General features: G+C 38.0%; 1 gene segment (V, D, J or C); it reads left to right on the top strand.

Moving 5' to 3' along the window:
- The first annotated feature begins 215 nt into the window (after window positions 1–215).
- LOC103213757 lies at window positions 216–1,094 on the top strand. The segment is given in 2 exon segments: window positions 216–264; window positions 643–1,094. Coding segments are annotated over 2 exon segments (501 nt in total).
- Window positions 1,095–12,936: the final 11,842 nt, after the last annotated feature.

Raw genomic sequence — 12,936 nt, 5'->3', positions numbered from 1 at the left:
GAACCTTCTTTGAAAGTGTGAGATAAATTGTTGTTGTTGTTGTTATGTGCCATCGAGTCAGACCTGACTCATAGCGACCCCTCCTTAGGTTTCCGAGGCAGTGTCACTACAGAAGTAGGATTGCCCAACCTTCCTTCTGAGGAGTGGCTGGTGAGATAAATAGTGAGCTCTAATCTACCTTTCCTGATCAGGATTCATCAATTCCACTTCTCAAAATGACGTTCCCTACTCAGCTCCTGGGGATATTAATGATTTGGATCCCTGGTAAGGACAGAGGGGAGATGAAAAGAAGGGGTGGGAAGGGCGACCTTTGATGGCATAGTTGGTCATAAGGTCTATTCTGTCAGCATATTAGATGGATACATTTTGTCCTTTAGAAAGAGACATACAACTGTTTTATTTGAAAATGTGAGGAAGAATTGTGAGGAGCCAGTATTTTTTCTCTGGTGAAAACTGTGACAACTAAATAGTGTGTTGGTGTAGGCAAACTAGATACTTTGGGATACGAAGAAGCAATTTAAAAAAAAAATGACAGAAAAATGAAATGATAGTTTAGCAAAAAATTAATAAAAACAGAAGATAATCATGAAAATGGCTCAAATCGTTTGCACATAACCTTGCACTTCTCTCTCATTATTTTAGCATCCAGTGGGGATATTGTGATGACACAGACTCCACTCACCCTGCCCATCAGGCTTGGAGAGCCGGCCACTATCTCCTGCAAGTCAAGTCAGAGCCTCGTACATACTGATGGAAAAACCTATTTGCACTGGTACCAGCAGAAACCCGGCCAAGCTCCACGGCTCCTGATCTATAAGATTTCTAACCAGTTCACTGGGGTCCCCGAGAGGTTCAGTGGCAGTGGGTCAGTTACAGATTTCACTCTTAAAATCAGCAGGGTGGAGACTGAAGATGTTGCAACTTATTACTGTCATCAGGGTACACAGTTGCCTCCCACAGTGGTGCAGCCCTGCACAAAAACCTGTGCTTGGAGTGGCCCAGCTGCCCAAATGTGTGATTTATCTGAGAGCAGGCACAGCACATTCTCTGAATCTGTTGAAGAGGAAGATGTTGAAGAACTCAATTGTGACTGAGGCAGGATCAAGGGGCAGGTTTATATGGGAAGCTACCTGGGCTCTAGGCTTTACAGAGCACCAAATCTGAATAGGTGTCAAAAAATTAATTGATTCAAAACTAAAGTTGGATGAGGTTATGATAATAGATCAAATATAAAATGTAGGAAAACAGACTACAAAAACGTATCAATGGAAATGTCCTAGTCCTTTTTGTATGCTCTTTGTTTGACTTAATATTATAATTTATTTTTCTTTTTCCCTAAGTCACCTGTCGTAAAAGAATCCACACAAGGCTTTGGTATAGAATGAGGGATGGGAAGCAATTCAGTATGTGTATGTTCCATAAGCTACTTACACATGTAACTCATTTGTGCCCTCAGGACCTATTCAAGGTCCTGCTTGTATATACCAGTTTTACCTGATGATGTAATGCTGATGTCCAAGCATATGGACACATCACATGGTCTCTTGATATCCTAAGGGCAGAATTTGTTTGCTTTGTGGCAAGTTTGGGAATTCTGATTCAACCCAGTTCTAGGGATGAAATGCAGAGAGCAATTTAGTCTTTGAAATAGGCCTTGTCTTAATAGCAGTGATCTGCAGTGATCTCTCAAAGAATAATTATTCCCTAAAGCTCCACAACCAGGAGAGACCCTGAATTCCTGCTGGAATGTGTGGAATGAGCACCATATATGAATAAGGAATTTATAATCCCAGGATCTATTGGCATCCATGCTAAAGCTTCCCTTTATATGGAACTTACTACTACTGCTTACTCACTGTCACTGAGTTGGTTCCGACTCATAGTGACCCCTCCTATGGTTTCCAACGGGGTATCTCTGTGGTAGTAGATTGCCCAGTCTTCCTTCTGAGGAGTGGCTGGTTGGTTTAAACTGCCAGCTTTCTGGTTAGTAGTCAAATGTCTTGACACTATACCACTAGATCTCCTTACATGGAACTAGGACAATGGAAAGCAAGTTGGAGTTGTTGTTGTTATGTGCTGTCGAGTCAGACCCGACTCATAGAGACCCCTCCTTGGGTTTCCAAGGCAGTATCACTATGGAAGTAGATTGCCTCATCTTCCTTCCGAGGAGTGTCTGGTGGGTTTGAACTGCCAGCCTTCTGGTTAGCAGTCAAGTGCCTTAGGTACTACGCTACCAGAGCTCACTGGAGAGGTAGGAAGAAAATGGAATTTCCTGACACAAATGAACCACTGGGTCAAGCCTTACCTTAAGTCTGACACTCTGCACTATTGTTTTGCTTAAACACCCTCATCCCCTTCAATTCAGTGATAATTGCAATTTCTGCTAATTGCAGCTAATAATTTCCCAAATGATCTTGTAGTCTTAATCAACTTATTTTGGTAGTGGAATAGGAAATCTCCCCATTTTATTTTTTATCCTACAACTTGAACTCACAGGAAGTACTCAAGAATCATTGCTTAAAATGGACCTTTTGTTTACATGGATAATCATTCAAATTATGAGCCAAATATTGTATATATCAGCAATTTTGAGGGGGAAATATTCGTTGTTTCATAAAATTGTCAATATATTTTTATTTTAAATCCTTAACACCACCCATTCTGAACAAGAATTTTTTTTTTTTTAGTTTTTTTTTCTTTCAGTCACAAGCTGAATCAAAACCTTATTTTCTTCAGGAATGGGTTCAGAAGACAGAAGGATCTGAACACACACACATGCACACTAACACACACACTTTAAAAATGAGTATGGTCTGGGTGAAATTTTATGGAGTAAATTAGTTTTCTATTCAACATTCCATACACATTTTGTTTCATATCATTAATTACAATCCCTTCAATATAAAAGCACTTTTCTCACTTCCTCCCTGGGCCCTCTGTATTCATTGGTCTTTCCTTACTGTTCTTTCCTAACTTCTGAACTTTGTTTTAGGTCAAATGCTGACCTTTTGGTCTAGCGTGGTTAATTGTTCTGAGGAATATGTTTCTCATGAGTGTTATTGTTCACTGCATAGTTCTGTCTATTGTTTGGCTGCAAAGTGATCCCTAAGGGTGGGTTCAGTTTCAAGTTTGACAGATGTCTAAGGACCACAGTGTCACAGATCTTACCAGTCTCTACAGGACCAGTAAATCTGGTCTTTTTTATTATTTGAAATTTTATTCTGTTTTTCTCCCATTTTTTCCAGGACCTTATGTGGTTCCAATCATAGCAGTAATGGTAGCCAGGACCAGCTGGTTCTTCTGGTCTCAGAGTAGAGGAGGTTGTGGTTCTTGTGGTCCACTAGTCCTTTGGACTAATTGTTTCCTCGAGTCTTTGATTTTTTTCACTTTTCCTTGCTCTGGACACAGAGAGAATAATAGTTGTATCTTAGATGCCCACTCACTAGCTTTTAAGATTCCGGTAGCTGCTTTCCACATAGAATGTAAAACACTTACTTTGTAAACTATGTTATACCAATTGACTTAACTGTCACTTGAGACTGTGGTCCTAAGCTCCCAATGTTAGTGCCTTATTCTCTCCAAATGTTTGGTTGTGACTAAGAAGTTTTCATAACTCTGCCCTCTGCTTTTTTTTATACTATAAACATGGATATGCTTTAAGCATGCTATAAACATGGATATACATACAGATACATATGTAGAAATATCTTCTGGCCTACCTATATATGCTCATGGGTTTAGTTCTGTTTGTCTACACATGCTTGTTGAACTTGCATATCACCTTTAGTATCCTCCCATAGATTGTTTGCTATTATGCTATTCTACCACTTGTCCATCAGTTTGTCATACTGTGGTGGCTTATGTGTTGCTGTGAAGCTGGAGGATATGCCACCAGTGTTTCAAATGCCAGTAGGGTCATCCATAATAGACAGGTTTCAGCAGAGCTTCTTGACTAAGACAGACTTAGAAGAAGGAAGGGGCCATCCACTTGTCAAAGAATTGGCCAATTAAAACTTTATGAACATCAGTGGAACATTGTCTGATACATTACTGGAAAACCTTATGAACAGCCCTGAAATATTGTCTGATACATTGCCAGAAGATGAGCCCTTCTGGTCAGAAAGCACTCAAAATACTACTGAGTAATAACTACTTCCTCAAAGTAGAGTCAACCGTAATGGTGTGGATGGAGTAAGTTTTCAGGACCTCCACTGACTGATATGGCACTACTCAAACTGAGAAGAAACAGCTTCAAACATCCATTACTCATGTAATGTATGAAGTATGAATCTAGGAAAATTGGAAGTTGTCAAAAATGAAATAAAACACATAAAGATCTATATACTAGGATTTGGGGAGCTGAAATGGATTGGTTTTGGCCATTTTGAACCAGACAACCATATGATCTGCTACACTAGGAATGAAAAATTGAAAACGAATGCTGTGACATTCATTGTTAGAAAGAATATTTCAAGATCTATCCTGAAAAACAATGCTGTGAGTTTTAGGATAATATCCATATGCTTACAAGTAAGACCACTTAATACTAGTATTATTCAAATTTACACACCAACCATCAAAGCCAAAGACAAGGAAATTGAAGTTTTTTTTTACCAACTTCTGCGGTTTGAAATTGATCAAACATGCCATCAAAATGTGTTGATTATTACTCGTGATTGGAATACAATAGTTGGAAACAAAGAAGAATCAGCAGTAGTTGGAAAATATGGCCTTGGTGATAGAAATGACTCCAGAGATCGCATGATAGAATTTTACAAGACCAACAACTTAGTCAATGTAAATGCTTTTTTTTTCAGCAACACAAATGGTAGCTATACATGTGGGCTTCACCAGATGGAATACACAGGAATCAGACCAATACCATTTGTGGAAAGAGACAATGGAGAAGCTTGATATCTTCAGTCAAAACAAGGCCAGGAACTGACTGTGGAACAGACCATGTACAAGCTCATGTAAAAGTTCAAGTTGAAGCTGAAGACAATTAAAGCAAATCCACAAGAGCCAAAATATGACCATGTCCTCTTCTGAATCCAGCCTGCATTTCTGGAAGCTCTCTGTTAATGTACTGCTGCAACCATTTTTGAATTATCCTCAGTAAGACTTTATTTGTATGTGATATTAACAATATTGTTTGATGATTTCGACATTCTGTGGGATCACCTTTCTTTGGAAGGGGAAAAACATATGGATCTCTGCCAGTCAGTTGGTCAGGTAGCTGTCTTCCAAATCTCTTGGCATAGCCAAGTGAGGACCTCCAGTGTGGCATCCATTTGTTGAAACATTTCAATGGGTACTCTGTCAATTTCTGGAGCCTTGTTCTTCACCAATTCCTTCAGTGCAGCTTCAGCTTTTTCCTTCAATACCATTGGTTCTTGATCATATGTCACTTCCTGAAATGGATGGTCATCTACCAATTCTTTTTGGTGCAGTGACTCTGTGTATTCCTTCCATTTTGTTTTGATGTTTCCTGCATCATTCAACATATTGCCCATGGAATCTTTCAGCATTGCAATTCAAGGCTTAAATGATTTCCTCAGTTCTTTCAGCTTGAGAAATGCCAAATGTGTTCTTCCCTTTTCACTTTTTAACTCCAGGTCTTTGCACATTTTATTATAACAATTGACTTTGTCTTCTTGAGCTGCTCTTTGAAATCTTCTGTTTAGCTCTTTTATCTTGTCATTTCTCCCATTTGCTTTAGCTACTCTTCATTCAAAGGCAAGTTTTGGAGTCTCTTCTCACATCCATTTTGGTCTTTTTTTCCTTTCCTGTCTTTTTAATGACCTCTTGCTTTCTTCATGGGTGATGTTCTTGATGTCATCCTGCAGTTCCTCTGGTTTTTGATCATTGGTGTTCAATGCCTCAAATTTATTCTTTAGATGCTCTCTAATATTAGGAGGGATATAATCAAGGTCAAATGTTGTTTTAATTGTCTTCAGCTTCATCTTGAACTTGCATATGAGCAGTTGATGGTCTGTTCCACAGTCAGCTCTTGGCTTTGCCTTGGCTGAAGATATTGAGCTTTTCCATTGCCTCTTACCACAGATGTAGTCAATTGATTCTTCTGTACTCCATATGGTGAAGTCCACATGTATAACCACTGTTTGTGCTGTTGAAAAAAAGATATTTGCAATGAATAAGTTGTTGGTCTTGCAAAATTCTATCATGCAATCTCCAGTGTCATTTCTATCACCAAGGCCATATTTTCCAACTACTCATGATTCTTCTTTGTTTCCAACTTTTGCATTCCAATCACCAGTGATAATTAATACATCTTGATTGTATGTTCGGTCAATTTCAAACTGCAGAAGTTGGTAAAAATCTTCAATTTTCTCACCTTTGGCTTTGGTGGTTGGTGCATAAATTTGAATAATAGTAGTATCAATGGTGTTCCTCATAGTCATATGGATACTATCCTATCAGCATTGTACTTCAGGCTAAATCTTGAAACATTCTTTGTGATGATGAATGCCACTCCATTCTTCTTCAATTGTCATTCCCGGCATAGGAGATCGTATGATAGTCTAATGCAAAATGGCCCAAACCAGTCCATTTCAGCTCATTAATGCCTAAGATATCGATCTTTGTGTTCCATTTCATTTTTGACAACTTCTAATCTTCCTAGATTCATTCTTTATATATTCCATGTTCTGATTATTATTGGTATGTTTTATTGCCAGTTAAGAGCATTGTTATATGATATATTTAAGTTTCACTACTTTATAGACATTTGAATTATTGCTGACTCCAAAAAACCAAACCAAACTCACTGCTTTTGAGTCAATTCAACTCATAGCAACTCCTCCTTGTGTTTCCGGGGTGGTACCTCTATGGAAGTAGATTGCCTAATCTTAGGTTTGTGTATAGGACATATGTTTCAAGGCTGAGTAATTCATTAGAAATTATAGATATTGTTTAGTGACATATCTATGTTTTGCTCATTCATATAGATTTGGTTAATGTTACATTCCACTATCACAGAGTGCATACAGGTGCACAGCCCAATTTCAGAATGTGATGTCTGACTTAATTCACATACTTCTATTATCTGTTTTCAAGTTTAGAACAATTTTCTAAAGACTTAAAGTCTATGGTTAGAAAATAATGTAGATTTATATGTTTCTATTTCTAAGTTCAGACAGTCTCTACTTCTAACTTCACATTATGTTGTTGTTGTTATTAGGTGCTATCTAGTCAGCTCCAACTCATAGCACACAGTGTGCAACAGAACAAAATACTGCTCAGTCTTGTGCCGTCCTCACTATATTTGCTACACTTCAGTCCCCATTATTGAAGCCACTGGATCAATCCATCTCCTTGAGGGGGTTCCTCTTTTTTACTGACCCAATATTTTACCAAGCATGGTATATTTCTCCAAGGACTGTTCCCTCCTGATATCATAACCAAAATATGAAAGATGAAGTGTCACCATCCTTGCTTCTGAGGAGCATTCTAGCTGTAATTCTTGCAAGAAAGATTTGCTTATTCTACTGGCAGTGTATGGTATTTTCAATATTGTTCACTAAAACCATAATTCAAATGCATCATTATTTTTCAGACTTCCTTATTCATTGTCCAGCTTTCACATGCATATGAGGCTATTGAAAAGACATTGCTTGGATTAGGCACATGTTAGTCTTCAAAATAACATCTTCCCTTTTTCACACTATAAGGAGGTCTTTGGCAGTACATTTACCCAATTTAATACATCATTGAATATTTTGATTTTTGCTTCCATGCGCAGCATGATTTCCATGTGCAGGATCCATGTAAAATGAAATCCTTGACAACTTCAATATTTTGTCCATTTATCATGATATTGCTTATTGGTCTAGGTGTGAGGATTTTTGTTTTCTTTATTTTAAGGTAGAATGCATAGTGAAGGCTATAGTCTAATTTTCATCAGTATGTGTTTTAAGACCTCTTCATTTTCAGTAAGCAAGCTTGCTTCATCTACATATCACAGGCTCCTACAGTAATGATGCTGCACTCTTTTCTTAAAGTCCAGACTCTCAAATTATTTGCTCAGATTGAATAAAGATACTGAAAGGATACAACCTTGATGTATACACTCCCTGAGTTTAAAAAATATATATATGAAACAAATGCTTATGTACAAAATTATCATGTGACTCAAATGGGTTAAAATGACTTAAGTTATTCCACATCAAAAAACTAGTGTCTCACTTACTTTGGACATGTTCTAAGGAGACACTAATCCCTGGAGGAAGATATCATGCTTGGGAAAGTGGAGGGTCAGTGAAAAAGAGGAAACCCTTAACAAGATGATTTGTCACAGTAATTGCAACAGTGGCCCAAAACATACCTGCTTTCATGAAGATGGCACAGGACAGATCAAAGTTTCATTCTAATACACTTGGGGTCCCTATGAGTCAGTACCAATTCAGTGGCACCTAATCACAACAAGAGAACCAGTTTTACTACCTACTTTGGTAGAAGAATTTTCTTTGCAAATCACCCATGAAATCGGTGTGCTCAACTTAAAATTATATATATATATATATATGTTGTTGTGTTAGGTGGCATTGAGTTGTCTCTGACTCATAGTGACCCTATGCACAGCAGAATGAAACACTGCCTGGTCCTGAGCCAGCTCCATGATTCTTGCTATGCTTGAGCCCATCGCTGCTGCCACTGTGTCAATTCATCTCGTGGAGGGCCTTCCCCTCTTTCATTGACCCTTCACCTTACCAAGCATTAAATCCTTCTCCAGGGAATGGTCCTTTCTGACAACATGACAAAACTATGTGAGACGAAGTCTGGCCATTCTCACTTCCAAGGAGCATTCTGGCTGCACTTCCTCCAGGACAGATCTGTTAGTTCTTTTAGCAGTCCACAGTACTTACAGCATTCTTCACCAGCACCACAACTCAAAAGCATCAACTCTTCTTTGGTCCTCCTTATTCATTGTCCAGCACTCACATGTATATGAGGAGATTGAAAATACCATGGCTTGTGTCAGGTGCACCTTAGTCCTCAAGGAGGCATCTTTGCTCTTCAGCACTTGAAAGAGGTCCTTTGCAGCCAATTTTCCCAGTGCTATATGTTGTCTGATGCCCTAACTGCTGTTTCCATTGGCGTCAATTGTAGAACCAAGCAATGTGAACTCTTTGACAATTTCTCTCTCTCTCTCGCTCTATGTATATATATATATATAAAATTTGGTGAATGTCCAATGAGTATGAATGGAGATAATTTTTCCCAATGTTAAATATTAAATCATTGCAGTCTATAGATACTCTCAAGATCTGTTTTCCTATAAATGATATGAATTATAGATATACTATAATACTTCTATCTTTTTCTTCATTTTGTTTATTGGTCAAGTTTATTTTCTCACAGTGAAATCTCCTTGAAAAAAAGTGAAATCTACTTAATATCTTCATGACTTAGACATAGCACTTGTGATTTAGACAGATAATAAAAAATCAATGAACCTGCCAAGAAAGCAGCAATTAAGAAATTAAACAATGTATTGCATAGGATAAATGTATTGTAGAAGACCTCTTTCAAAGGTTAAAGAGCAAAGATGTCACTTTGAAGACCAAGGTGCACCTGAACCAAATCAGATTATTTTCAGTACCCTCATATACATATGAAGATGAGACAATGAATAAGGAAGACCGCAGAAGAACTGATGCACTTGAATTGTGGTGTTGGTCAAGAATATTGAATATTGAATATACCATGGACTGTCAGAAGAACAAACAAATCTGTTTTGGAGCAGGTAGAACAAGAATGCTCCTTAGTAGTGAGGGTGGAGATTCTTAATCTCTAATACTCTGGGCATGTTGTCAGAAGGGACCAGTTCCTGGAGAAGGATATCATGCTTTGTGAATTAGTGTTTTTATGTGCCGTCAAGTTGGACCTGACCTCTCCTTGGGTTTCCGAGGCAGTATCCCTACAGAAGTAGATTACTCAACCTTCCTTCCGAGGAGTGGCTGGGGGTTTGAACCAGCAGCCTTCTGGTTAGCAGTCAAGTGCCTTAGGTGCTACGCTACCAGAGCTCCTTGGTAAATCAGAGGGTCAGCAAAAAAATACAAAACAAACAAAAAACCAAAAAGGAACCCTTGGTAAGAGGAACTGACACAGTCGCTGTAAAATGGACTTAAACATGATAACATTTGTGAGGATGACACAGGACTGAGCAGTGTTTCGTTCTTTTGTTTTATGAGTTGGAATTGAATCAATGATACCTGACAACAAATACACCAATAGATAATATAGCACAGTGTGAATAACTGGAAAATTGATTGTTGTTGTTATTGTTTTGTGCCATTGAGTCTGTCCTGACTCATAGCAACTCCTGCTTAGGTTTATGAGGTGGTATCATTATGGAAGTAGGTTGCCCAACCTTCTTTCCAAGGAGTGGCTGGTGGGTTTGAACCCCAGTCTTCTGGTTAGCAATCAAGTGCCTTAGGCAAGCCTAGTGAGGGGAAGTAGATTATAATATCAATAAGTGATTGTTATGACATTTGATGGAGTTTATTTAATATTATTTTTTTAAATCCCTTTTTTACATAAAAATTATTGTATTATTTTCCTAGCTATCTAGGACTGCTATAACAGAAAAAAACAAAAGTGTGTGCCTTTAATAAAAAGAAATTTATTTTCTCACAGTTTAGGAGGCTAGAAGTCTGAATTCAGTGTGCTTGCTTTATGGTTTGGCTTTCTTTCTCTTTGGGCTCTGAGGGGGCTCTGTCTTTTCTCAGTTTCTGTTTCTAAATTCCTTGGAGATCTTCAAGTGCCATCTGTTTTCCTCCATCTTTGCTTGATTGCTTCATCATATATTGAATCTGCTCTTTTTATATCTTAAAAGAGATTGACTTAAACACACCCTACACCAAGGTTTCCCATTAACTTAACAGAGAAAACCATTTTCAAATTGGATGGTAACTACAGGCATAGGGGTAAGGATTTACCATATATATATATATATATATATATATATATATATATATGTTTGGTAAATATATATATATTTGGGTAAAATGGAATCCATAACACTAGTACACTAGTATATAACTTATTTTTTATCTATAGTTGTTATGTTTCTAAAATATTATTTGAGTGGCTCATCTGGCCTTTGTAATAAATTTTCAGACAAAATTACACTTTAGTAATGCATACTTATTGAGAATAGAATCCATATTGGGGAAGTGGCAGCGAGGGCCGATGGCCAGAACAGGTAAGAGTGAGAGCCCCCAGGCAGGAAGCTAAGGGAGATGAACTTGTCTGTCAGTTTGTTGTACTGTGATGGCTTGTGTGTTGCTGTGAGGCTGGAGGCTGTGTCATTGATGTTTCAAATGCCAGCAGGGTAGCCCATGGTGGATGGGTTTCAGTGGAGTTTCCAGACTGAGACAGACTAGGAAGAAGGAAAAGGCCAACCACTTCTCACAGAATTGGCCAGGGAAAACCTTATGAATATCAGAGAAACACTGCCTGATACATTACTGGGCAAGTTTATGAATAGCCCAGAAGCATTGCCCAATTCAGTGCAGAAAGACAAGCTCCTTAGGTCAGAAGGCACTCAAAATATGACTGGCAAAGAGCTGCCTCATTAGAGTAGAAACAACCTTAATGATATCGAAAAAGTAAAGCTTTCAGGACCTCCATTTGCTGACACGGCACAACTCAAAATGAGAAGATACAGCTGCAAGTGTCCATTAATAATTGGAACATAGAATGTATGAAGTATGAATCTAGGAAAATTGGAAGTTGTCAAAAATGAAATGGAACGCATAAAGATTGATATCCCAGGCATTAGTGAGCTGAAATGGACCAGTTTTGGTCATTTTGAATCAGACAACCCTATGATCGACTATGCCAGGAATGACAAATTGAAGAGGAATGGTGTGACATTCATCATCACAAAGAATGTTTCAGGATCTATCCTGAAGTACAATGCTGTCAGTGATAGGATAATATCCATACGCCTACAAGGAAGGTCAGTTAATACTACTACTATTGGAATTTGCGCACCAACCACCAAAGCCAAAGATGAGGAAATCAAAGATTTTTACCACCTTCTGCAGTCTGAAATTGACCAAACATGCAATCAAGTTGTGATGATTATCACTGGTGTTTGGAATGCAAACGTTGGAAACAAAAAAGAATCACCAGTAGTTGGAATATTATTGCATGATAGAATTTTGCAAGACCAATGACTTATTCATTGCAAATATCTTTTTCCAAAAATACAAATTGTGGCTATACACGTGGACATCACCAGATGGAGCAAACAGAAATCAGATTGACTACATCTATGGCAAGAGGTGATGGAAAAGTTCAATATCTTTCAGCCAAACCAAGGCCAGGAGCTGATTGTGGAACAGACCATCAAGTGCTCATATGCAAGTTCAAGATGAAGCTGAAGACAATTAGAATAACTCCATGAAAGCCAAAATAGGACCTTGATTATATCCCTCCTGAATTTAGAGACCATCTAAAGAATAGATTTGATGCATTGAACACCAATGACTGAAAACCAGTAGAATTGTGGGATGACATCAAGAACATCATCCATAAAGAAAGCAAGAGGTCATTAAAAAGACAGGAAAGGAAGAAAAGACCAAAATGGATGTCAGAAGAGACTCTGAAACTGGCCCTTGAATGAAGAGTGGCTAGGGCAAATCAAAGGAATGACAAGATAAAAGAGCTGAACAGAAGATTTCAAAGGGCAGCTTGAGAAGTCAATTATTGTAATGAAATGTGCAGAGATGAGTTGTAAAGTTAAAAGGGAAGAACACATTTGGCATTTCTCAAGCTGAAAGAACTAAGGAAAAATTATTATTATTATTATTTTTTAATTTTATTTTATTTAGATTTGGGTGAAGATTTACAGAGCAAGTTCACTCTCGATACAGCAGTTCACATATACTTTGTCTCATGTCATTG

Source organism: Orycteropus afer, unplaced genomic scaffold (assembly GCF_000298275.1).
Source record: "Orycteropus afer afer isolate SDZICR_OR568_19922 unplaced genomic scaffold, OryAfe1.0 scaffold00017, whole genome shotgun sequence".
NCBI lineage: Eukaryota > Metazoa > Chordata > Mammalia > Tubulidentata > Orycteropodidae > Orycteropus > Orycteropus afer.
The sequence above is the reverse complement of the archived record's forward strand: the minus strand, read 5'-3'. Positions and strand labels throughout refer to the sequence as shown.